Below are 27455 nucleotides of genomic sequence, written 5' to 3' on the forward strand. Positions count from 1 at the left end.
GGGCGCGTCCTCCGACGCCTTTCCGCTCTCCCCGCGGGCTCTTCCTGCCACCCGCTGGCCACGCCCCTCGCGACTTTCTGCTGGCCATGGCGGCTCGGCTGTGTGTACGGTGCCTCCCTCCGGCATGGCTCTGCAGGTGCAAGCCCCACTCTTCCCTGAGATCCCCCCACCTCCAGCACGGGCCCTTTTTTCTTCCTAGCAGGCTAGCCGGGCAGGGCCAATGCCGGCATTACCGCGCCGCCCTCTGCAAGGAGTTGAAGCAGCCCCTGGCCATTGAAGAGGTGGTTCCCCGCCCTGTCGGGCCACAGGAGGTAGGGTGACAGGCCTGCCCCTGGGATGCCTCCACGTATGGATCGAAACTGCCTTTCTCAGCCATGCATTCCTTGGCTTCCTCCTACAGTCAAGATCCTAGTTGCCAAGCCTAGGGAGCTGCCGGGAGGCTGGCGCTCACCTACTCCGGCCTGGAAGGTCAAGCCCTCTCAGGGTTCACAGAAAGGCCAGATGTGTCAAGGAAGCCGGCCCTCAAAATTCATGTATAGGCCTCATTAGGTAGCTCCAGAGTGGTTGCCTTAGAAACTGCATCTGATTTACACACAGCTTTACATAACAATGCAGATAAAAGGACCCTTATCCTTTGCTTAGCGCCCCAACCCCCCTTCAGTCTCAGTATCTGCCGGACCCTCTCCCCCAAATCCTTGCCCCCTGTCCCAATCTTATCTCGAAAGAAGACGTGTCTGGGCCCCTCTGATGTCCTGCAGTAATTTGGAATTGGATTATTTTTCTGTTGTGACTCCTGTCTGGAAATATGAAAGTCACCTTGGCTTTTTGCCTGTTGATCACTCTGGTGACAGTATGTGACAAATGTGTAGGGCAGAATAAGAATGTGAAAGAGGGTGGAGTAGCCAGAGTGTCTTCACGTTAGGGATCACTGATGAGAGACAGAAATGCAGCCAGAGCCCTCGAGGTCACCAAAACGGAGCCTGTGGCTAAAACGGATTACTGAAAGAGTGTGTGATGGCAGCCTCTGCTGCTTCTCCAGATTCACGTGTCTGGAGCTCATCTCGAGTCACTCGTTTCTGGGAAATCACTGCTTTATTTTATTTCTTTTTTGTTTGTTTGTTTGTTTCTTCAAGACACCATGTAATCGAGGGTGGTCTTGAACTTATGATCTCCTTGCATCAGCTTCTGGAGTGCAGAACTGCCTCACCACTCTTGGCTGAGTTGTTCTTAAATCAAGATGGAGTGGCTTGAGGATATGTGGGCGCTGCCACTTAACTGCTCCAATTTCCGGAGGCTGAGGGTGCTATTTGTACTGCAAGGGGTTACCTCATGAGGGCTGCATTTACGTTATCTTTATTCGCCACTAAATCCCTGCAGTTTGGAATGGGCCTTGGCATGGGACACATGCTTAACAAATTGAGAAATGAAGGCTTTTTGTAGATAAAAAGCATGGCTTCTAACCAACCTGCCACCTCTATACTAAACTTAAGCAGGTATATATCGTTGATTTAGTATTCCAACTGACATCTTTTGGGATCCCAACCCTTGTTGGTATGTGTTCTTGAATGAGCACCACAGTCATCTGGGCCTGCTCAGACAGACTGCCTACCCTTGTCTTCCAGTGCATGACTCAGCACTGGGTGTGGCCTGAAAGTTTGAATTTCTTACTTTTTTTTTTCTTTTAAGACAGAGTCTCACTATGTATTCCTGGCTGGCCTGTAACTCAGAGTTCTGCCTATCTCTTGTCTTCTCAGTGCTGTCATTAGAGGCACATGCCTCCACACCTGGTCAAGTGTGAATTTCTAACAAATTTCTAGATGGTGGTGATGATGATGATGGTGATGATGCCTGGGATGGCCCAGGACCAACCACTTTTTGAGACTCATTCTCTCCTCAAAAGGTCTAGAGTATTAGTTCCCTTTGGGGGTTGATTGACCCTTTCACAGGGTCCCATATCAGATACCCTGCCTTTCAGATATTTATGTTATAATTCATAACACTAGTAAGATGATGGTTATGAAGTAGCAATGAAATGCTTTTATGGCTTGGGGGGGGGTCACTACAACATGAGGAGCTGTATTAAAGGGTTGCAGTGTTAGGAAGGTTGAGAACCACTGGTCTAGAGCAACTACTGGCCACATAGTTGCAGTTCTGCCTCACTGATGGCTTTGCCAAGAGCATAGAAGACACGGATCTAGGCTGTCCTCCTGGATTTCAGCTCCTCGAGTTTAGACCCGAGTTGCCTGTGCTTAGCTCCGCCCCCTAAGTAGTGGCATTCTGTGGACACTAGTGTGAAGGCGCGGGTCTCAGTTCATACCTTGGTGTACTGTGGTGCGCTCACTCTCACCAGAGTTGCCTGTGCTTAGTTCCGCCCCTGAGTAGTGGCATTCTGTGGATCCTAGTGTGAAGGCGTGGGTCTGAGTTCATACCTTGGTGTACTGTGGTGCTCTCACTCTCACTAGAGTTGCCTGTGCTTAGCCCCGCCGCTGCATAGTGGCAGTCTGTGGATCCTAGTGTGAAGACACGGGGTCTCAGTTCATACCTTGGTGTACTGTGGTGCTCTCACTCTCACCCCCTTGACTCTCCCCTCTTGTTCCAGGCTCACTGGCTTTTCTTTTGTCCTGGGTGTAGGGCATTTGCACAGGCCAGGGCTTTAATCTGTGCCAAACTTTCACCTCCTAGTTGGAGTAACTAACTTCTGCTCTATTAGCGCAAGGGTCACTGTTCTAGTTTTTCTTGGCATTCTTCAAGGGGTCATATACCCTCAGTTATGTGCTTTCTCTCGTCTTTAATACTTTATGTTGAGTTATAATTTAATACGTATGAGCCAGGCATGGTGGGTCAGGTTTATAATTCCGGGAGGCCAAGAGGGAAGATTTCAAGTTTGAGGCCAGCCTGGGCTACATGGTGAGAGTCTGACCCAACAACAAAACCACATACGGCTTCATTGGCTTCATTATTGTTTAGCAGGTGCCCTCCTCAACTACACTTTTAGTTCCACAAAGGCAGAACTTGGTCCATGTTGCCTTATGACATTACTCTGGCTCATTGTTCATTGTATAGCATATGGCTAGCCTCCATTCAGCAGCCCTTTCCGAAGGAATGATTATTGAACGAACATTGTCTCCAGGCTGTACACCGCTCTGCTTTGTTGTGCTGCGTTTCCTTCGCAGGTCAGAGTTGATATTCACTTCTGTGGCATTAACTTTGCTGATATTTTGGTCTGTCGTGGTCAGTATCAGGAAAAGCCTCCTCTTCCCTTTACACCTGGTGAGTACTGGGGACCGACCGAGTGACGACTTCAGGCAAAGAGGGATCCTGAGGGGTTTTCAGAGCCACGAGCATCTTCTCAGACATTACTCCCCACCCTCTGCCAGGCTTGACCAGTGAGGTTTCTGTTACATAAGTCACCACCACTGTTAGAGTAACTACCTCAGGCCCCTCCCTCTGTCCCCACAGGTCTATTGTACTCAATACTGTACTCCCAGCTTAGCACTGTACTGGTTCATAGATGACGCTAGGCGGTCTAGTTAGACTTTCTGTTGCTGTGATAAGTCACTCTAACCAAAATCAGCTTGGGGAGGGAAGGGTTTATTTGGCTTACACGTCTGTCACCGAGTGACAGGGACGTCAGAGCAGGAACTGAAGCAGAAAGCGAGGAGGAATGCATGTGCTCAGCTATCTCTCTTATATTGATTGCCTAGGTCAGTCTGCTTGGAGATGGTACCATTCCCATTGGGCTGGACCCTTCTGCAGCAGTTAGCAATCAAGAAAATGCCCCACAGACACAAGCACAGGCAAATCTGACTGAAGCAACCTCCTAATCGAGACTCCCTCAGATAGCTCTGGGCTGTGTCAAGTTGACAGCCAAAGCTAACTAGGACATCCACTAACTGCTTTAAAATGAATAAATGGGCAACCGTTTACACATTGTTGTGTTCGCCAGAATTCTTTTCTGTTAACCCTAGTCATCCCTTTGCCTTCTTAGTGTTGCCTCGGTTTTATTTTTTCACTGACGGATCTCCAACATGTTTGCAGCCACAACCTGTAGCCTCCTCAGCGCAGACCTGAAGGTCCACACTGAAGAAGAGGAAGGAAAAAGTTTAGACATGTCTTAGCAGCCCACTGTCTGATTTTTATTGTGCGCTGTTTAGACGTTTTTTGGTTTTTCAAGACAGGGTTTCTGTTTGTAGCAGCCTTGGCTGTTCTGGACTCACTCTGCAGACCAGGCTGGCCTTGAACTCAGAGATCCGCCTCTGCCAGTCCTGGGATTAAAGGTGTGCACTACCACCACCTGGCTACGGTTAGATCTTTAATGTATGGATCAATGACTGATTTTTGTTTTTGAAGTTTATTTGAGGAAATCTAAGTAGAGTTTAATGTGTTTATAGCACATGCATATTTTATATAGATAAATGTATAGATTACAGTGACTACATGATTGCAACATAGCTGTTACATGTGGGGCTTTTGGTTGTGTCTTAAAACGAGGAAGCATTTCCTTCTGTTTGTATTTGCTGAAAGCATAGGCCAGAGGAAGATGTCACAATTAAGTTATTTCCCCAGCAGGGGAAGTAGGAAATACATAGCTATGACGTTCATAGATTTCAGACTTGGACGAAGAAAGGGCAGATGACTGACTGATCCCGTCAAGCTGAGCACTGTCTGAATAGACAAACACAGGTCGTGTCCTCGAGGCTCTCCTCACAGTTCAGCAAGGGAGACATGGCCGCAGATGGATATAACTTGGTGATCATTGCAGTTGGGGTTGTGTAGGAGTGCTTGGCCCAGTGACCAGGCTCAAAAGTACCTGTGTCCCAGCGAGTCTCTGTGCTTTTACATACACTTCAAGGTCAAGAGTTGGACAGCTATACCGTTTGTGTTGTAAACATGAAAGCTTACACTCATCATGTTGTGTTTTGAGGACCACCTTTTACTCTTAGTTAAAATGATGGCCATTCAAAATGTAACAGCTCCCAAAAGCAGACCAGGTGGCCTGTTAACCATTTTTTTTTTTTCCTTTTCATTTCCAGGATGTAGGACTTCAAAAATAACCGTGGTTTTTGGTTTTTGTTTTGAGACAGGCTTTTTTGCTATGTAGCCCTGCACAACCTGGAACTAGCTCTGTAGTCCAGGCTGGCCTCAAACTCACCTGCGTCTGCCTCCCAAGTGCTGAGATTAAAGGCGTGCACCACCGCCACCGGGCTGGTAACCTAAATCTTTACATGTTCTAGGAATGGAGTTTTCTGGGGCTGTCTTGGAGACAGGAGTGGATGTCAGCACTGTGAAAAAGGTAATTGGCTAAAAGCCCAGAATGTGTGTGTAGCTGTGAGAAGATGCGCTAATCTCACTTACGCCCAGAAGGCTTTGTTTCTCCTGCCTGGCCCTTGGGATGTGACCAAGACAGAAGAGAAAGAATGAATTTTGAATGAGGAGGTGAGGGGACTTGGTGGAAGTTTCTGGCCTCATTCAACTCTCCATTGTGACTGTAAGACAATGCTTGGTCTTCAGTTACTGAAAGGATAAAGGATTGTTAAGTTTGAATCTCAAGTGAAAGCAAGTGGTCACGGGAACTGTCATTCCGTTTCCTTCCTCAGCTCCCTTGTGTAAAATGTGCTCGTATTGGCTTGATAGCCTGGGAGCAGTATTGAGAGACTTGCTGTTCTGCTTTTAAACTGGAAATGAACTCTGAATAGATACAAGGCCGAGCTGTGTCTTATGGGTCAGAGGTGTTTTGGAAGGCAAGGCTGTGCCTTTGAACCTATGCCTTTTCCCTGCAGGGAGATCGAGTGATTGGAGTGAGCAGCCTTAGCGCTATGGCCGAGCAGTGCATCACCGACCAGAAGGTACGCACAGACAGTCCTTCTGCTTTGTCCTTTCTGCTTTCTTCATCTCTCTTCCTCACACTATTCTCCTTTTGTATTCATTTCATTTTATTTTGTTTCTTAACCAAACAGGTATTTTTTTCCTTTTAAATGCTAAACTTCTTTCTCTGTTGGTGTGATAGCACTTGCACAGAGTTTAGTTTGTGTAGTTTTTTTTTTTTTTTTTTTTTTTTCTCTTTCCTCCCTTCTTTCTTTTTTTCTTCAGTGCCCAAGCAACTGGCTGGCCATTCATTTGGACCATATTTAGTGAGTTATGGCTGAAAGACTGGTTTTTGCACATGGAGTTGGATATCATGGGCTTATTTTCCTATGAAGCTTATGGAACAGAGCCCACGAGGGCAGCCAGCCCTGTATGGGGTGAGCAGGATGTGAATAGTGCCCCCTAGTGGGGTATGTTATACGGATCCCATCCAAGTTTATATAAGACACAGTTCACCTGTGACAGCATAGTAACCTGCAGTCTATTCTTCATCAATTGGCTCCTTTTTGAGCTGATGCCAGCTTTAGGGGTTTGAAGTCTGACACACCTAAGTCCTAAACCCTACCTTGGCTTGCTTGGTCTTGACCTGTACTCCTTAATAGGTGATAATAGACATGAGCTTCCCATTGCAAATTATTCACCTCATCAAATCATAAGGCTTGCCGAGCAGCCTCTGTAACCAGGTACCACCAAGTTTGCCACCAATTGCTGTTATTTCTTCGAATAGACCCTGTGGCGAGTTCCAGAAAATGTCTCTCTGCAGGATGCCGCCGTCCTGCCTGTATCTTACGGCACCGCTATTTTGGCTGCAGCTCATCGGGCCCGCATCCAGCCTGGGTAAGGACTATGTAGGAGGCAGAGGGCTAAGTGGTACCTTCTTCTGATATTAGAAATGCTGGAAGCCCATCCTGGCGGTGCACTTGTGTGCCTAGCATTTGGGACAAGAGGCAGGAGGATGAGGATCCCAAGGCCGTCTTCAGCTACGCAGTGAGTCAGATGCCAGTCTGGGCTACATGAGCCAAAACCAAACCCCAGACAAACAAGAGTGTTCCCTGATCCCTTCCTCTCCTTCTTCTTATCTCTTGTCTTTCCCTGAGCTTCACTTCAGCTCAAGTTAACTTGAGGAAAGGCAAAAGAGAGTTTTGTTTTTTTTTTAAATATTGGACACGGGTACAGGTCATTCTTTTTGCCTTGGAATGAATGGTACAATTTAGGATCACTCATAGGAGTACTTTACATTTACAGACTTGGTATCTGTCTATCTATCGATCTATCTATCTATCTATCTATCTATCTATCTATCTATGTGTCTATCTATGTATGTATGTATGTATGTATGTATGTATCTATCTATCTATCTATCTATCTATCTATCTATCTATCTATCACAGGGTCTTACCATGTAGCCCAAGCTGGTCTGGGACAACTTATAACTTATATTGCCTGGGTTAGCTTCAAACTCAAGAGCTTTGCCCTCTGCCTTCTGAGCACTGGGATCACAGACATGGACTGTCATTCCAGGTGGAAGTTGGTTTATTTAAACTAACTTCCTATGGGCTTCCTAGATACTTATGGTATGTACTTCTGTGAGGCTTGATTGGTTGTCCCAAATTCTATTTTATTTATTTATTTATTTATTTATTTTTGAGGCAGGGTTTCTCTGTGTAGTCCTAGCTGTTTTGGAACTCACTCTGTAGACTAGACTGGCCTTGAACTCACAGAGATCTACCTGCCTCTGCCTCCCAAGTGGTGGGACTAAAGGCGTGTGGTACCACTTCCTGGCTATGGATACTTTACATTTAAAAGTTCTGGGGGAAAAAAAATTCTGAAATCCTCCCTTTACTTGGGAAACTGGCTCTCCATCTGTTCAGAGAACTGGCCTTCAGAGTTGCTCTCCACTGGTAGCTTCATCTGAGCCGCAGCTACCCCATGACCACCACATTCTCAAGTCAGGCAGTGTTCAGTATGAGAATGGTCATAGGGCGAAATTTCTGAAGCAGGCGTTGGTATGGCTGCTCAGAGGGACAGGTGCTACTGGGCGAAAGAGGCTGTCTAGAGGGATCAAGTGACCCTTTTCTTCGAAGTCTCCAGAAGCAGACTAGGTTAGCACTGATCCGGAAGTCATGCGTATCCTGCCCCTCAAGGCTGGAGAGTGGATGCTACATGAAGATTTGAATGAAAGGGCTCTACCGTTCTAGCTGTAAGATGCTCTTGTCCTCCTTGTCCCTGGAATCTTACCACTGGGCAAGCTTTGAAGGTCTCTGCAGTAATGGTTCTCTTCCCTTGCCACAGAGAAACTGTTTTAGTGACAGCAGCCGCCGGAGCCACAGGCCTTGCAGTGATAGATGTGGCGACAAATGTTCTCCAGGCCAAGGTATTTGCATGTTAGAGTATTAAAAAAAATTAACTCCAGTGTTTAGGCGTGAAATAGACTAATCCACTTATTGAGTGTCATGGGAAGGGCACCGGGGACATACAGTACTTAAATAGGGTCTTGCCATCTGCCTACTTTCCTGCTGAACAGAGAGACCTAGCTGTGCACCGCTTGGCCCTTCAGATACCGGAACCTGGCAAGCACTGCCTCCCACCGTGGGCTCTGCAGATGCTCTTTTCTCTACCTGCAATGCTCTGAACTGTCTACCTCTGATTTAGATTTCAACTCCTGTCACCTTTCCAGGTATCTCTAGCCTCAGGTGAGGTCAGTCTCCTCTTCCTATTGCTTATATATGGTCTGATAACACCCTACGCTTCTGTTTCTTAGTGCACACCTCACTGTGTGATTGCTCCTTATTTGGGCCACTGCGGATCAATCTCTCCCCTTCTCCTGCACTGTAATCCTCAGAAAGGCAAGAAGAATGTCTGCGTGGCTCATGACTAGTCCCAGGTGGTGGTGGCAGAAGGGCAGACTCATTGTATAGGCCAGAGATGATAAGACCTGGATCAAGGCAATTGAGATCACAGAAGTCGGGGGGGGGGGGGGGGCGGGGAAGCCATAGACCAGAGGGCAACCTATGAGTCATGAGTCAGAGGAAGGCTTTAAAGGTATTGGAGGGAGGGTCACAGCCCAGCTCTGCTTCCAGCTTAAGGCATCTGCTGCCTCACCGGTAAGATGCTGCTTCCACAGAGCTGCTGGGAATACTGAGGGTCTGTGTGCACTGTGCCTGTCAGATGTGGTGTGTCAGTACGTGTCTCCAACAAGTCCTGTCCCGCTTGCTATTGTTAGACAACGAGTGGGAAGAAGCGAAGCTAACTTTTGGAATTGGCATTTATCGAGAGTGAGAGCACAGGAGGACAGAGCGGTTTCGGCCATGCTGAGTGCGAGGTTCCTGTGCCACACGTGGCTGGGATGGAAAGACAGCCTGTAGAAGTAGAAGTCTGATGGGTGTGGAGTGGCGTTAGGCAACATCTCTCCTTTCTCGCCTTAGTTTCTTTGGGGAAAGAGATGTGGGTTCTGACAATGACCCCAGGGGCTAAGAAGTTTCTTGTGGAATATTAACACATTTCGTGTTATCAGGAAGGGCCAAGAGCTCCCTTGGGGAGAGAGATCATAATTAGTCTCTGTCTATTTAGCATTTCTCAGAAGATGAAATTATACTATTTATTTAGTTCTAAGAGATTAAACAGGGAAATTTGCTTAAATCCAGATACTAAAATTCATCTGAGCTATATCTTCTTTTGAAGCAAAAAGTCTTTGAAGCATAAGTAAACACAAATAAAAGTTTAAAATGCTTCCGTGCCCCCTGCTTGGCACAGGTCATCTGCTCACACCTCCTCTTCACAGCATTGCCTGCTGTTTCCAGGGCACCTCTGAAGCGGTCATCTTAACCCCGACCCTCATACCACCCCTGCGAGATGGGCCCTCTAAGTGTTTATTGTCTACTTCACACATCAAGAAAGTGACACGCCAAGAGAGAAAGCGACTCACTGTAGGTCTCACTGGTGATGATCTGTGCACAGGACCGGGTGCCCAGCCCTAGTCTGGTGTCTCGGCTCACCATGGCCCTATGTGGGAATAGCCTTCAGTAAACTGTGCTGTTTTAAGGGAGCATTTGAGTCTTTTTTATTTTATTTTATAAAGATTTACTTATTTATTACTTATACTGTGTTCTGCCTGCATGTGTGCCTGCATGCCAGAAGAAGGCACCAGATCTCATTATAGATGGTTGTGAGCCACCGTGTGGTTGCTGGGAATTGAATTCAGGACCTTTGGAAGAGCAGACAGTGCTCTTAACCTCTGAGCCATCTCTCCAGCCCTACATTTTCTTTTAACATGCCAAAGATTTTATTTAATGCCCAATAACAAAGAAGTTAGTATATCTAACTCAAAGAGAATTTAACCATCACATATACATAGTAATGCTGAAATGAATTTACCAATAGTTGAAAATGGTCAGTGGAATGGGACAATAAAAATGAGGCAGGGTCTTACTCCATTGTCTAGGCTGGCTTCAGATTCTTTTTGTTGTTGTTGTTTTGAGACAGGGTTTCTCTGTGTTGTCTTGGCTGTCCTGGACTTGTTTCATAGATCAGGCTGCCCTTGAACGCACAGAGATCCACCTGCCTCTGCCTCCCCAAGAGCTGGGATTACCGGTGTGCGCCACCGTGCTCAGCTGGCTTCAGACTCTTGATTCTCCCGCTCCAGCCTTGCAGACAGATGGGTTTGTAGGCACACCCCACTGCGACCGGCTTCGCAGTGTGTTCTTCTGGGCAAGACTCTTCTTGTGCAGTGCAGGTTGAATATCCCTCACCCGAACATCTACACTTTGCAGTACTGAAATCTGGAAATCTTTTGAGTGCTGTCAAGATAGATAGCTCCACCTCCGTGCTTGTGAGAAAGGCTGTAGTAGAAACACAGGCGTGGCTTAGCAGGCACAGATCAGCGGTAGAGTATTTGGTTGTCATGTGTAAGCACCATAAGAAACCAACAAACAAAAAAAGAAAAAAAGGAAAATAAGCTTCGTTGCATCCAGAGGTGGTGGTATGTGATACCCCTGTTATTCCCAGCATCAGAGGGCAGGGGAAGGAGGGTGGAAAAGTAGAGACTAGCCTGCACTGCGTAGCACTATCTCATCCGCCTTAACAGGACAAGAAAAGGCCCCCAAGTAACAGTCAAACCCAAATGGCCTTCAAGCTACATGAGTTGCAGGTTCTGAGCGTCACCTTGGACTTCCGTCGTGGGTGTTCACTCTGACAAGGCACCTCTAGGTAACGCTTCAGTGCTTGCAGCTTTGGGGCGTTCCAGATCCTGGACTTGCCACATATATCTGTGTCGTATGTCTTGGGCCTTCGGCATGAGTTTCCCCAAGGATAGCAGAGCAGAAAGGTCATGCACTTTGGAGTAAGGCTTTGGAGGGCTGTTCTGCCACCTACTACTTGGGTGACACTGCTTAATCTCTCTGAGTCTGTACCTCTGCAGTAATGGAGTGGCAGTTATTATGTCATCCCCATGATGTTCCTCTGAAGCTTAAATAGAATAAGGGACTGCATGTCTGGCAATAGCTGTAACTTACCTACTCCCCCCCATCCCAACCCCCACCCCGGAGCTTTGTATTTAGTATTCCACTTAACTTTAGAAGTACTTTCTTTTGTTTTCTTTGTGGGGTTTTTGTTTGTTTTTGGTGTTTTGAGACAGGGTCTCTCTGTGTTAGCCTTGGCTGTCCTGGACTCACTTTGTAGACCAGGTTGGCCTTGAACGCACAATGATCCGGCTGCCTCTGGCTCCCGAGTGCTGGGATTAAAGGTATGCGCCACTGCACCCGGCACGGTGTTTTTTTGTTTTCTTGGACTGATAAGGTAGCTGAGACACAGAGACACTGTCAAGCAGTGCAGAGGTTAAGTATGTGGAGAAGTGAGTTACCTGGATTTGAGTCTCAGCTGTGTGGGATTTTTTTTTTTCACAATTTACTTAACTTCTCTTGCCTCAGTTTCTCTGTTGGTAACAGGCAGCTAATGGTGTGTGTTTTATTGAGCTATCATGAGTAAAGGAATTATTGCTCTACCTAAGGCATTTAGAAGAGTGCCTGGGAAACAGTCGCACAGTGTGGTAGTTCTTCCTAAGTATGTGCCTAAGGCGACACAGCTGCTGAGTAGAAGGGCCAGGGTTTGGCTTCAGGAATTTCCCCTGGATTATGTTCATCCTCTGGGAAGGCTTTCCTGATCTTCGATATCTAGGCTGGATATATCTGGTTTGTGTTTGTGGAGCCTCTTTCCTTCCCTGACCCAAACCGCATCTTGCACTCTTGACTCCATGTGTGATGTCCAGCTTGTGTTCTTACCATGTGCTCACTAAATGGTAGTTTTCATTTGGAGTTGGAGAAAACTTTCATTGCCTTTTAAACCATCTCCTAACTAGCCCTGTGGGGCTCCTCGAACCGTGCACTTCAGAACTTAATGGTACATGGAAAGGCCAGCGGGTGCTGTGAGTGTTGGGGTCAAGGCTGATGCTTGGGTGGGAGAAGCTCCTTGAGAAATGCTGGCGTCTAGGTTGGTGGGATGGACCCCTCCTACAACATGATCTGGACCATCGGAAACCTTGTATTTTCATTCAGGTCATAGCTGCGGCTGGAAGCGACGAGAAGTGCAAGCTGGCGATGCAGAGGGGTGCACAGTCCAGCGTGAACTACAGCCAGGGCAGCCTGAAGGAGGCAGTGAGGAAGCTGGTGGGCAGCGGTGGGGTGAACGTGGCCATTGACATGGTGGGAGGAGACATCTTCCTGGAGTCGCTCCGCAGGTGCGTGCGCTGCTCTGTCCGGGGCTCCCCAGAACCTTCCTGCATCTCCATCTCCCAGCTGGCTTTCACTCTGCCTGTGCTGCTCACGTCTCCTGTAGGCCTCAGCATCAACGAGAATAGCTGAGTGGGTGGGTGACAAGGAACAGAAGCAGAGAAAATCAGGAAATGCTTAAATATAGTAAAAACAAAATACTCAACTGGAAAATAGTCAAAAAAAAAAAAAAATGACTGCAGACTCTCTGGTTGGCAATGCCAAGGACTTGAGAAATTATCCATGTGTTAAATCCAGCTCTCTGGCCTCCCACTAGGCTACTTTAAATACATGGAGGTGCGGGGTCCTGGGGAGATCATTGTTCAGATGCTGGGATTGCTGTGGTTGCAGTTCCCCATTCCCCACTGATTATGCGCTGGGCTCTTCTGATGGCGCAGGTCCTGCAGCAGCTAGCTGTGGACTTCTTCTGCTTGACTGACTGTGCCACTGGAGACTCGGTGGGACTGTTCTATCTTACTGGTTTCCCAGTGGGCTGTGAGAGCAGTGCTCCCACCTGTCTTTTCTCCTTCCCACTTCCCTCTCCTCCTGGTTATCTTAAGACAGGGTATTTGCTGTGCTGTCCTGAAACTCACTCTGTAGCCAAGGCTGGCCTTAAACTCTTGATCCCCCTGCCTCCCGATTACGGGCGTGTGCACGTCCCTCACCTGGCCTGGTTTCATTTTTCACATCCATGCTTTGTAGTTGATCTCAGTTTGAAGTAGGAAAACCAGAGCAGCACAAGCAGCCTGCCCACAGGAGGACCCCCACTTAGCCCTGGAAAAGATCCAGGAGGGATCCCCTGAGCTGGGGGACAGGCACATGGCCACCGGTGTCACTCATGGTGCTAGTCCTGTGCTTGGCGAAGAAGCAGAGGAGGAGTGCAGGGACCAAGTGCACCTACTCCTCTTGTGCCATCCGGAAAAACAGCAACAACAACATCAACAACAGCAACCTCCAAAAAACCCTGAGCCAGACAATCATGCGCATCACCTCTATCAGAGCCCTGTGCAAAGCTGGTGTTTAGAGCTCACATGCAGCATGCGCTGTGGTACTGTTCACAGTGGGCGCAGAAAAGCTGGGAATTTTCGTAGATTATTGAGAACTCTCTAAAGGCATACCATGCCTTAAGGAATCCTAATGTGTCTTTGTTTAAATTCACTCCTCATTTCATCATCTGTCTTACTCCTGCTGCCTAAGTTCAAAATCTTCAAGCCAACTTGTCTTGAAATACAATCCCCAGAGTGACATTGGTTGAGACCCATCATCCTTCTACAGTTGAAGAGACAGCCTCGATTCTAAAGTCCACTGTCCCGAAGGTCACCTGTGTGACAGCATGTGACAGGATTTCCTTCCTTGCAGAGGCTGAATACTATTCCGTGTGTGTGTGTGTGTGTGTGTGTGTGTGTGTGTGTCACACTTTATCCTTTCATCTGTTGAGGATACTTGGCTTGTTTATACCTCTTGGCTGTTTTGGGAATGGTGCTGTCATGGATATAGGTGTACACAGAGACTCTCAGTATCCTGCTTTCAGCTCTCTTAAATATACCCAGGAATAGAATTACTGAATGTATTTAAAAAATAATAATTATTATTATTATTACTGTATTTTTTCGAGACAGGGTTTCCCTTTGTAGCGCTGGCTGTCCTGGACTCACTTTGTAGACCAGGCTGGCCTCGAACTCACTGCCATCTACCCTGCCTCTTCCTCCCAAGTGCTGGGATTAGTGACATGTGCCATTACCACCCGACAAATGTATTTTTTAAAAATTTGAGGAAAAGTCATACTATTTTCCATTACAGTAGCCCCCATTTTGAAATAAGTCTTATTTGTAGAACATCTCAGTTTTTCCATATCCTTGCTAACAAGTATTTTATTTTATTTTTCTCTTTTTTATAAAATAGTAACCGTCTTGATGGGCATACATGTCCATTGTTCTCTCTGTGTGCGGTATGTGTGTGTGTGTGTGTGTGTGTGTGTGTGTGTGTGTGTGTGTGCATGCACATGTTCAGGGCAGTGTACCTGCCCATGTATGCTTATACGGAGGCCAGAGGTTGGTGTTAGGTCTCTTTTTCTGTCTTGTCTTGTCTGTCTGTCTGTCTGTCTGCCTGCCTGCCTGTCTTCCTTCCTTCTTTCCTTTCTTTTTTTCAAGACAACTTTTCTCTGTGTAGCGTTGACCGTCCTGGACTCACTTTGTAGACCAGGCTGGCCTCTCGAACTCACAGAGATCCACCTGCTTCTGCCTCCCTGAGTAGGGGGATTACAGGCATACACCACTACACCCAGTGTAGGTCTCTTTTTCTATTCCTCTCCACCTGATTTTTTGGAACAGGGTCTCCCACCAAACGCAGAGGTTACCATCTTAGTCTGGCTGTCCAGGGACCCCTGGCATCTGCCTGTCTCAGGACCCCCAGTGCTGGGACTGTGGGTGCACACCACCATGCCTGGCTTTTTATGTGAGTTCTGGGGTTCAGAACACAGGTTTGTTCTCATGCTTGTTCTATAAGCACTTTATAGACTGAGCCATCTGCCCAGCCCTGTCCAAAGCTTCTTAACCTTTCCCCCCTCCTCCTTGCCCTCAGCCTGGCGTGGGAGGGCAGGATTGTGGTGCTGGGATTCGCTGGAGGAAACATCGCATCCCTGCCCAGCAACCTTTTGCTCCTGAAGAACATCTCCGCCATGGGCCTGTTCTGGGGTCGCTACCAACACCAGGACTTCGCCAGGTTTTCCGAGAGCATGGCCTCCGCCCTGCAGTACTGCCAGCAAGGGCTGATCCACCCACACACCGGGGCAGTCTTCAAACTGGAGAAGGTGAGACAACGCGTAAGGAATGCGCGGCAGATAAGGCTGGGAAATAACCCGTCAAATCTGGCAGCCTTATCTCTGAGTACCATAACCGGTCCTTTTATGGACTGAAAAGGTAAAAATGCTCTCCTGAGTGCTGGGATGTCCATAGGAACTAGTGGAGTGTCACAGGCTTCAGGGTGTCCAGATTCCTGCCCATCTCCTGGCTTTCAACATAGATGCAGGATTTTGAGGGCTTTGTTTATCACTGGTGACTCAAATGGAGGAAAGTTACAGAGCTTTAGAAAATAATTTACATGTGTTGATTTGGACCTTGAACGTTGCAACACAGAGTCCCACTTGACCTGACCTTTGGTTTTCAAATATGGATGCCTCAAAGTATAGCCAGATGATCTGAGCCGTGTATTGTGACCAGCACATAAGTCACGCTGGGCATCAGAAGACACTAATCCATTCGTTCGTCACTGCACTTAACTCGTTGGTTACTCTCTAGCTGTTTTCATTCTCTGCAGTCTCATTTGTGTGACTTAAACTTCCTCCCCAGCAGAACTATGTGCATTCACAGCAGCCTGGCTGTGAATGTGAGTTTGCTAGGCATTTCCTGCGATGCCTGCCTTTCGCAGGATTTTTTTTTTTCCTTAATTTGTTTTAATGTTTAAAAAAAAAAACAAAGACAAAAACAAACCAAACCTGTTTGGTAGCTCTAGTCAGTGATGAAGGCCATGTCCTGTTGAGTTGTGGATTAGCAGAGGATCACCACCCTCCTGCCTGTGTTCTGCTCCTGTGACTAGGCACACTCTCTGGACGCGGTTTGTGTCCTTTATCTTTTTGGTGTGTGAGTCAGGAAAGTAGCAAACGGTTGAGAGAGGCTCTGACTGGCAGTTAGAGAACTGGTTGTTTTCGGCGCTAGCCCTCTTTGCCGGTAGTGCATGGAGCAGACCCCCTACCACTCCCCCCAGCCCCCAGCTCCCCACCTCCATATCCCCTACGCTAACCCCCACGCCCCCCACCCCTGCTTCCTGACCTTCAGCGTCTACTGCAGAATCAAGCAGAAGGCTGTCAATCTGTGGCTCTTAGATGCTGTTTCAGGAGTCATAGTGAGGATGTGGTGGGAGGTAGAGACCACAGCTGCTGGCCTCTGGGACCACATTTCTTCAGAAGCCTAAGTGGTTGCATGCTTTCACTTTTTTCATTCATGCTCTTCTTTTAAGAACAGGACTTTGTGGCCTAAAGGCTTGAAGGCCACCAGTGTGGGTAACTTCAGGGTCCCTTTCTGGCTTTGGCTTTCTGCCACCCAAACGCAGAACCACTTGGTAGAAGAAGAGACTGATGAGAGAAGCAAGTGGTAGTTGTAGGTCTCCCCTCTCCAGTAATGTGTTTCCAGGGTTGCTGAGGCATGGAAAAAGAATCACTCTAATTGTCCACATTGCTGTTCTTCCCTCCCAAACACAAATTAGCTCTAATTACTGTCTGTCAGCCTCCATTTGCCTTTCTGCCTCCCAGGAAGGGCCCTTTCTTAGGAATGCCTGGCACTGCCCCTCTGCGGACCTGGGTGTTCGCTGTGGCCTTCCGAGCCAGGCTCCCTAACACCAAGCCCATCCACACACCACACATTTGCTGTTTCTTCTCTTTCTGTGTCTGCGACCAGGCAGACACTTTAGAGAGACACCGGAGGCCAAGCGCTTTGTATGTATGAATTCATTTAACATTCTGAGAAACTCTTGTTGTTCTACCACTGTTTAATCTCTTTTTACTGGTGAAGAACTTGGACTTAGAAGCCGAGGAAGCTGCCCAGTGGTGTGCTGTGCAGAGACGATGTGTAGGCATAGCTGGTCGGACACCAGAATCTTTCTGCTTATAACCATGACACATTCTCTCTAAATGAACCAAGAAGTGAGTTGGTATAGACTGTATTCTTTTCTTTCTTTTTTTTTTTTTTTTAAAGACAGGGTCTCACTCTGTAGCTCTTATTGGCTGGCTTGGAACTCAGAGAAATCTGCCTACTTCTGCCATCTCATGAGTGCTGGGATTATTAAAGATGTGTGCCACCACAGCCAGAACATAGTGTATACTATAGTCTGAGGAATGTATGACTAACTGTCATAGAAATATCTACACAAAAGAACTATCTTGTAATTAAAACCACCAGGGCTCTTGTGTTTACTTAAGCAGGGACACATTGTACATTTCTTTGTTTAAAAACCAAGAGGCTAAGTGAATATGTAATTGATTTTACTGAACCTTATTTTTGATTTAAACATTAGTTGTTTGTCAAAATCTGGTGGGATTAGGAAACGATTGCTGAACTTCTAAAACCTATGCAGTGTCTGAATGCTTGGTGCTTTTACGGACGGGCCCTTGATAGTTTACATTCCTACGATAATAAACTTTGCACTGTTGCTCTTTCAGTGGGCTGGAACCTGTACCTCAGTGGCACCCTGTTCCTCTCTTTCCTTGTAATTCCTGTTTACGTTCGCCTTTCCCAGAGAGCACAGACTCATGTAGGCAGGGCTGTGCGCTCTCCCTACCTCTCCGGCTATAGCCTCCAGCTGCCGTCACTCGTGTATTTGTTGAATGACTTCCTGAGCTCAGAGCCCCAGAGTCCAGATTCTGGCTGTGAGTAAATTAGACAGCTTTTGTCCTGTCCTCATTTACAGTGGGGCAATTGTGAGAATTAAGTAAGATAATACACACGGAGGGCAGGGTTAGAGCCATAGTCTTTGGGTTTTGAATTTAAGCTTGGAACGTAACTGCTTACTGTCAGTTGAGATCTGTGCTGTGCTGGGTGGATTACATATTGGTCTATGATCTGTTCCGAGGATAGCAGTTGATGTTTTCTTTATGAAGCTGGATGCACACATCCTGACCTAACACTGCACTTATGTCTCACAGGTCTGCGACTGTTCCTCATCTAATGGTCCGATGAGGTCGTCACATGAGTAGAATTAATGACTAGAAATTGTTTGCTTCAGGGTTCCCCTGTGCAGGCGGAATATTCCTTAAAAAAAAACAAAGCTTCAGACACTATGGTAATCGTTCCACTGACCAGACCCAGTTTGTGGAGATTCTCATCTCTGCTATCTCTACCTCTAATATGCCCTTTGACCCCACCCCAGCCCCCGGCCACTTGGCTGCTTGTCACACTTTCCTGGGATGCTTTTACAGGGGGTCTGCAGTCATACAGCCTTGGCGGCTATTCCAGGAGGTGGATCCTTCCACACCAGAGTCTCTTGTTCCCTGGAGCTAGGCAGATCTTACAGCCAAGGCCTCCACAGTACTCTTCCCAGCTGCTACAGCTGTGGAGCAGACACTTGAGCTAATGGAGTCATAGGAGCTTCCGTTTCCCCCAGGAACAGCACGAGGCTTGGTAATGCAGTGAGAGATGTAGGGTGTACCATGAAGGGCAAGCTTTGAGGAATGGAAGTCAGCGGGTAAATTGCTTTATTTTTCGTCCCACTGACTGTTTTACATGGCTTCTCCGGAGAGGTCCCATATGAGCAGGCGGGTCTGTGTACCTCTGAAGCTGCAACCAGTTGAGGATCTGGAACACACCCTCATGCACTTTGCATCTTCCTTTGATTGGGTTTCCCTTTCCCAGTACCCTTGCTGCCCTGGGTATTGCAATCCTCAATGAAGCATTAGGGTGTGTGTGTGTGTGTGTGTGTGTGTGTAGCTCTGATCATTTATTTGTTACCCTTAAAGATTTATTTTTGACTGGACTCAGACTTATAAGTAGAAGCTCTCAGTGAAGACAGCCTACGTCTCCTGGCAATCTGTTCCTGACATTTTTCTTTGGCTTCTCTCATTCTCTTGGCCAAAAGTTTAGCACATTCTGCAGCCTCCTCCTTGTTTTTCTTGCTGTGTTGTTTCTTTCGAGCACTTATGTTGCAGGACATGTGGAGTGACAAGATGCTGAGTACTGGGGGCTTTGGTCCTGGGCTTCTTACCTTCTTAGTTTAAGGGCTTTCTGACAGCATACTGGTGGATCATGTTCTTTAAAGGAGGGATTGAAAAGCTTTTGGAGTTGGCTGGCTCTTTGGGGCCCCAACCATGAGGCACAGTACTTTCTGTCAGTCCAGGAATCTTAATCCCCCACCCCCCTCTCTTTTACCAAGTTGAGAACACTCAGCTTAGCATCCACAATGCATCCCTGAACAGACATGTTCTTCTTCTCTCCAGTTCTCCTTGGTCTCTAACAAGAATGCCCTTACTCAACAGCACACTGTGCAGTGGGTCGAGACATGGTGCTTTATGGGAAAATCTTGTTTGTCATTCCCACCACTGATTTCTTTCCCTTTGCTCTTCACCCAGAGCATCAGTAGGTACATCCGTGGCTGTGCTTTTCATAGAAAGTATGAAGTTTGTGTTCATCATCCATTTCAGTGAGGAGTTTCTGACAGCTGGTGGCTGGGAAAGAGATGTTTAGCTTTATCTTGACATGGTTGACTGCCTAGAAGGTGCCACAGAAAGATCACTTTCTTTCTTTTTTTTTTTTTTTATAAGTAATGTTTTTATTCTTTGAGAATTTTATAAATGTATTTTGATCATATTCATCCCCTTTTCGGCTCCTCCCAGATCTTTCCCCACCTTCCCATCTACCCAACTTTATAGTCATTCATATTCGCTATTCCTTGCCCCCCTAAAGCCCATCAAATCCAGTTTGTGCTGGCTGACTGCTCTTGGAAGTGGGGCTTGCCCTGTAGTGCGGTCACTCCGCAGGTGTCACTCCACAGAAGAAAACTGACTTGCTGTCACTCTGCAGGTGTCACTCCACAGAAGAAAACTGACTTTCCTTTTCCCAGAAGCAATACAATGCCAGTAGCTTCTCGGTTAGAGGTGGGACTTCATGCTGACCTTCCCTCCTTCATTCTGAAACTGACTCTGCCTTAAGCTTGCTCAGAGTCTTGTGCACGCTCTCACCATTTCCGTGAGTTCATATGTGCACCTGCCCTGCTGTGTCTGGAAGACACTGCTTCCTTGAAGTCATCACCTCTAGCTCTTACAGTCTTTCTGCTTCCTTGTCTCCATAGATCGCTGAGTCTCGAGGGGACGGTGTGATGGAGATAAGTGCCTTAACTAGGCTTTATTCCTAAGGAACTGGGCTAGCTTTCTGTATCGCCCAGTCTGACTTTGAACTCCTCAGTTGAAGAGACTCTCCTGCCACAGTCTCCCTAGCAGCTGAGATTGCAGGTGCATGTTGCCTGTACCCAGACAGTTCTTTGAGTCTGATGAACAATTATGTAGCCACCCCACGACAGTCAAGATATAATCTGCTTTTATCATCTTAGAAGACTTCCGTGTGTCCCTTTGTAATCCGTCCTCCTTTCCTACCCCATACCCTCTAGCAATCACTCGTCTGTTTCCTCCCCTCCCCTATAATTTAGCCTTTTCTAGACTATCAGATAAATGGCTGTGTGGTCCATGACCTTTTGATGTTGGATTATTTTTTGTTTACTTATATATTTACTTAAAGTTTAAATTTATGTATTTTTATGTGTTTGGGTGTTTTAACTGCATGTATGTCTGTGCATCACACATGCCTGGTGCCCACAGAGGCCAGAAGAAGGCATCAGGTCCCCTGTAACTACAGTCATGTTGTGGGATGCTATGTGGGTCCTGAGAATTGAACCCAGGTCATCTGGAAGAACAGCCAGTGCTCTTAACTGCTGAGCCGTCTCTCTAAGCCCATGGTTTTGGATTCTTTCACTTTGTATAATTCTTAGGAGGTTTGTCCAGACTACTGAATGTATCAGTAGTTCATCCCCTTGTGCTTTGGAGTGGAAGTTCTTTTTCTTTTTAAATGGAGACTTTATTGTAAAGAAGCAGAGTGATATTTCATTGACTGGACATAGCACAGCTGTTTATTCAGTTGCCAGTTAATAGGCACACCACCATTTTCAGGTTTGACTAATATTCCTGTACATTCTGGTAGAAATATGGCTTTATTATTTTAGGCTGGATGTTTGTAAAAGGTAAAAGATTTCTACGATCTGAAGAGAAGCCACAGTATCAGGATTGAGATCTGAAGGATGTATGCTAAGTCTATACTTAATGTTAAAAGTTTATACAGATTCTTAACTGACTTTATTATTTCCCCTCACCTCCAATGGCACTTAAATAACATCGTCAAGTGAGAATGACATAAGGCTAGAATTTGATTTCAATTGTTTCTACAAGGTCTGTTTACAGGGAACCTAAACATAATTCTAAAAGAGCAACTACTGATGCCTGTAGGTAAGGAACTGGTTGACTACACCAGAAGCTCTTTCTCTTTGCTTCCGTTGTTCAGAAACCACTCTGCTCCAGCCATTACATGCCAGGATTTCTGAAGACATTATGCTGTTCCTGTCGAAGCCCATGGCACATGGTTTCCCCATGAGCAGGGCATTCTGGACTGGCACCCCGTGTTCTGGCAGATTTTGTGGGCTAGAAGTTGAGCTGTCTGCTTTAACATTTTGGGATTTTGCTTCTTCCTATTTCCTAATACTGCTTTGGCCTTTTAATCCGGCCTTCTCATGTTCTCCTGAGGGGCCAAGCCATTTTACACGCCCTGCCACCAATGCCCGAGAGTCACAATTGTTTTGTGTCTGCACTTAATATTATCAGTTGTTTAATTTTAGCCACTTTAGTAATAGACGAATAAAGTTACCTGTTTGTGAGTATGGATTGTATTCTCCTAATGATCAGTGATCTTGAGAATCTTTTTGTGAGTTTATATGCGGTCTGCGTCTCTTTTCTGATGAATGTAATGACTGACTTTCTTTTTATGATACCATGGGACTTGACCCTGGGACTTCTCACATGCTAGGAAAGCACCCTTCCCCTGAGCTGTCTCTCCATCCTCAGTTGACTTTTCTTTTCTTTTTGAGACAGGCAGGTTCCCTCTGTGTAGTCCTGACTGTCTTGGAACTTGCTCTGAACATCAGGCTGTCCTCAAACTCAAAGAGGTCGGCCTGCCTCTGCTCCCCTAGTGCTAGGATTACAGGCGTGCACTACTGAGCCCAGCTCGTTGGTTGACTTTCAAAAGAGGGTTCAGATCAGTTTGTATCATAATGTCATTCAGCAGTGCCATTAGCCAAAACGTTTCACTTTTTAATAGAAAACCCCACTCGGCCTCAGGTACATTCACTCATTTATTCATGACTTTGTTTTCGTCATCACTCACTGAGAACATTCTCTATGACAGTCCATAAAGATGTAAGACTTAGTCTTGCCCTTGAGTTTATTTTTCAGCTGGAAAGCCCTCAGGAGATTGCTGATAGGGGAAGAGCCAAGCTCTAATGGGAGGCATGAATCAGCACGATGTATTTGGGGAACTGTAAGTACTCTGATAAGTCCTACTTGATGAGCTAATTAAAAATTCCAAAAGCAGAACCTTCACCTTAAAACAAAAGCATTATTTCTTCCTTCCTCAAATTTCAGGTTGCGTGCCTCTCCAGTCTCCAGACACTTAATTACAGCTTCATTCTCCGATCTTCCCCCCCTGCCCCCAAGGCAGAGAACCAGTGTTCTGGGGACAGCTTGCTTCTCGGCTTCGATAGGTTGTGGCTCCCTGTCTGACAGCCTGTAGGATGCAGGGCCGTGTCCTCGCACCTCTGTAGCAGTTCTCAATAGATAGGTTGGAAGCTTTGCGTTTTGCCTCACAGGCTCTCATCCAGAACTTTATCTCCCTCCCTTAACTCTGGGCCCCAGACTCCACCGCTTCTCTGTTTCTCAGCGCTGGGTGGGAACCACCAGGTACAAGCACACAGGGTCGAGTTACCCTTAGAAGCAATTGCAATCAAAACAGAAGTGGGGCCTGGACATGGAAACCAGATGAGACATCTGAAAAACAGGCAGATAAATAAGATTAAGTTTTCCATACAGTCTTATCTCTGTAGCAAGCCAGGTAAATATGGGATTCGTTTTTTACAAAGGGGTTATATGCAAAATGGTTCAAAGCAGGACTTAGCATTTTTGAAACCACAGCTTTCTTTTTATGTTAACGTTCACTTGCAGGGGCGTCTTCAGCACTATCTCCAATAATACTTATTTTCTCAACTGCTCTCGATTGTGAGGCCCTGACAAGTCCTGAGTAATGAGTGTCTCTTACCTGACAGGGCGAGCCATGCGGCTGTGAGTCACCTGGAGCTCGCAACGGGGGATGAGTGCTCCTCCTAACATCTGTCTTGGACTTCCTCCACCTCCTCCCAGTGAGCCTGTCTGCACTGTGGAAAGGTCTCCTAAGGTGCAGAGATTTCATGCTGCATGGAGAGTGACATGATTGAGTGATTTCTCTACTTATTTTTAGTTATTTATTTTTGCCTGTGTCTTTTTTTTTTTTTTTTTTTTTTGAGAATCTCAAATAGAAAGGGCTGTTTAACCAGCAAATCCTTTTCAAAGCAGGCGTTCATTGTTGGATTTTTGCTGTTAGATCTGTATACTTATAAATGTTTACCTTTTCTTATACCATTTGCTCTCGTTCCCCGCTGTCTGTCCTCACTCTTCCCTTTCTTCCAAGCGCATGTCTACAGCATGTTTGATGCATTTCTGTAGGTTTGTATTACCCTGTAAAGCACACTTGTGTGTTCTCTTTAAGTTACATAACTGGTGTATGCTCTTGATCTAGATCTGCGTCTTATGGTCCGACACCACGCTGCCTTAAGCCCCTGGTGCTGCTGTTTCTGTGTTTACTCTGTTGTTTCCCAGAACTGGGCAGTGGTGCATGGTGTGCATCCACCATGGTTTTCAAACTTACTCACCATAAACCTTGAAGTTTATGGTGACACCATAATAAGTACGGCAATAAACAGCTTCATAGGTATAAACAATGTGAATTTCTATGAGTATTCACCTAACTACTGTTTATCTCCCTATGATTCAGGGTGCTATATTCATCAAGTTTCAGAACACACGGATCTGCTCCCCGCTTTCTCTTTTCATGGTTCAAATATAATGCTCGTATGCTAGCACCATATAGCTCTTATGTGTGTAGCACGGAATCATGTTTTAGTGTATAGAAAAGTAACCTTACACCCTTGTCCTTGCTTTTCATATGTGCGAAGTTGTCGTATCTGTAAGTAGGGCTGTGTAGTTATTTGCTTAGATCTTTCATGTCTTTGAGTAGAGTTTAAAGTGTTTTCCATAGGATCTTATGAATATTCTTTCCATTTTTCACAGATGTTACTATTTTTGTTTTTTGAGAACAGTAGTTCACTTCTGCTGCACTTTCCCATTGGTATTTCTGCTATAGACCCAGTTAGCAGCTTTTATAAGCTCATCTCTTATTCCATGGGTGTGATGGCCTTTCTTATTTTGGTTGATTTGATTCATTTTCCCACGTAGATTATTATACTGTCTGTAAATAGTGATGGTTTTGTTCATTCCACTCTTTGCTTTTTAATTTTATCCTTTGCATTTATCATTATCTATAGATTATTTTAAAAGTGAGTTTAAGTACATAGGAAAATTCAAGAGGAAGTACAGAGCGTTCATCCTCCCTCTTCCACAGCCACAAGTTCCCTCTCTTACTCAGCTCCTTGCACTGCTGTTGTGTGTTTGTCACAACCAATGAGCCAACTCCTGCATATGAGGGTGTTAGTCACAATGAGGAGTGTGGCATGGCACAGCTCTGTGGGTTTTGTAAGTGCTCAGTATTATGTAAATGCTGTTACGTAGGCTACAGAATAGCTTCCTTAAACAATCCTCTGGCCTCCACATCTTCATAGTCAGCCCCTTATCCTGTGTCGTTGGCAACCACTGACCTTCATGGTATCTCTCTAGGTTTGGCCTTTTCAGAATGTCATGTGGTTGGTCATCTTCTGGCTGTTCTCGTTTTATTAGCAGTATTTACTTAAGGCTTTTCTGTGGCTTGATAGTTCTTCTTTCTTTCTTTTTCTTCTTTTTTTCTTAGGTAGGATCTTTCTATCTCTCTATGTAGCCCTGGCTGTCTTGGAACTCACTCCATAGATGAGACTGGCCTTGAACTCAGAGATTCTCCTCCCTGCCTCTGTCTCCCAGGTTGCTTACACAACTGCCTATTGACGGGCACTGGTTGCTCCCAGGTTTTCCCAGTTGTGAATGAGATTGCTATGAATATTCATGTGTGTTGTACAGTGGGTCTGGCTATTGGTTTTCTTTTTAATCTCTGTCTACTGAGTGTCTTTGTATGCACTTATTTGATATCTGTGTGCTTCTTTGGTATGATGTCCAGATTTTTTGCTCATGTTTTGAGCTGTGTGTTTCCTTATTATTGGGTTTTAAACATTCTCTTTCTTTACATCTAATCTATCTATCTATCTATCTATCTATCAGTCATCATCACCATCTATCTCTACCATCTGTTCCTTTTGTTAGGTATGTGTTTTGTAATGGTTTTATACAAGGCCACATAGGCCTTGTCTTTTTATGTGTCTAACAATGTCTTCTTCAGAGTGGACATTTACATTTTTCTTTTTTCGTGTGTACGTGCATGTGCATAGGTAGGTGCATGTACACATATGTATGTGTATGTGGAGATAAAAGGTGGACGCCAGATGACTTCCTGACTCGCTCTTTACCTTGGCTTTTGAGACAGAGTCTCTCATTGGACCTGGAGCTCAGTGATGTGGCTAAGAGTGACTGCCAGTGAACCCCGGGGACCTTGCTGTCTCTGCCTCCTGGCCTGGGATCACAAGTGCATGCTAGATTCTTCATGTGGGTCTGGGGGGTCGAAGTCAGGTCTACGTGCTTCTGTGGCAAACACTTTATCTTTGCAGTCCCAAATATTTTAACTGAAAACAATTATGTGTATGTGTGGGTGCATGTGTCACAGCCAACATGTGGAGGCCAAAAGACAACTTTGTGGAGTCGGTTCACCAAGCTTGCATAGTTAGCACCTTACCTGTTGTGTACTTAGCACCTTACCTGTTGCGCCATTCTGAATATTAATGAACTTGTTTGCTGGTCATTCCCTCCTGGTTGTGCTTTTAATTCTCTATCCAAAAGTTCACTGTGAAACCCGAAGGGAACTAGATTTTTTTCAGTGTTCTTCTTTTGGATAATTTTGTATCTTACACTTAAATTTATGAACTGGTCTGAGGTATTTTTTGTGAATGCCTGCCTTGCCTTTTTTTTTTTTTTTTTTAAAGTGTGGTTCTCCAGTTTACCGGGACTCTTTGCTGACAGCTCTCTGCTTTCTTCAGTGAGCTGCTTTCACTCCTGCAAAAGACCCTTTGACCATGCATGTAGTCCTGTTTTGGGGCCCCCTTTTCCATTCCATCAATCTACTTTTCTGTTTTTCTGCCAATCTCACACTATGGCTGCTTTATAATTTGCCTTATAACCTTAAACTTCTGAAAAAGGATTTATGATATGTTGTAATTTTAGGTACAGAGGAACTGGTATACTTTTTTTTAAATGACAAAAAAAATTTAAATAATTAATTCTTCTTCCAGGGGTATCATTCTTTCAAAAGTTGGTAAAAAAAATAGTTCTCCCAGTAGAATAAAGACTGGCCTGGGTACTTTCTGCCTATTGGCACTTTTTTGTCTGGCAACATTGAAAATCATCAGCTTTGACAGCCTGTGGATTGGTTATTCTTAAGTATTATTGTGTTTGTTGCATTTGTGGTGACCTTGTTAGCATTGTATAGTTATGTACGGTTCATAGAGATGCAGTTTACTACTTCAATAGTAATATTTCAATAATAATATTTTAATAGTAATATTTTAATAATTGACCATTTGACAGATACTTGCTGAAGTACGCATAAGCCTGACTCATTCCATTTTGGATTTCTTTTAGATCAACGATGCTTTCCTTCATGTGATGCAGCGCAAATCCACGGGCAAGGTGCTCCTGTCCCTCAAGTGACGCCTCACCTGGGCGGATTCCCAAACCTCGTCTCCTTCCTGCATCCCAAAGGGCTGGGCCTTATTGACCCAGGGGCCACATCTTGGGGTTACTCCCTGTGGTTCTGCTTTCTTGTTGCCCATCATCAGTGTCATCACAGAGGCTCTTGCCCAAACTCGACTCCTTCTGGGAACAAAAGGAACTATTAGTAATTC

The 27455-nt window shown here is 45.8% G+C and overlaps 1 protein-coding gene across 1 annotated transcript; it reads left to right on the top strand.

The window, feature by feature from the left end:
• LOC127190570 (quinone oxidoreductase-like protein 2) lies at window positions 1-27455 on the top strand. The gene is made up of 9 exons (XM_051147645.1): window positions 1-311; window positions 3174-3270; window positions 5235-5293; window positions 5781-5846; window positions 6593-6702; window positions 8158-8239; window positions 12414-12595; window positions 15207-15435; window positions 27193-27455. The coding sequence occupies exons 1-9, from the start codon at window positions 87-89 to the stop codon at window positions 27259-27261; spliced, it is 1119 nt and encodes a 372-aa protein (XP_051003602.1). The 5' UTR covers window positions 1-86; the 3' UTR covers window positions 27262-27455.

This window comes from Acomys russatus, chromosome 6, assembly GCF_903995435.1.
Source record: "Acomys russatus chromosome 6, mAcoRus1.1, whole genome shotgun sequence".
Classification (NCBI taxonomy): Eukaryota; Metazoa; Chordata; class Mammalia; order Rodentia; family Muridae; genus Acomys; species Acomys russatus.

Excerpts from the sequence above, each read along its gene's own strand:
- LOC127190570 (XM_051147645.1), top strand. The coding sequence starts at position 87 with ATGGCGGCTCGGCTGTGTGTACGGTGCCTCCCTCCGGCATGGCTCTGC. Across the intron at positions 12,596-15,206 it reads TTCCTGGAGTCGCTCCGCAG|CCTGGCGTGGGAGGGCAGGA; the intron begins GTGCGTGCGCTG and ends CCTTGCCCTCAG. Across the intron at positions 15,436-27,192 it reads CAGTCTTCAAACTGGAGAAG|ATCAACGATGCTTTCCTTCA; the intron begins GTGAGACAACGC and ends GATTTCTTTTAG.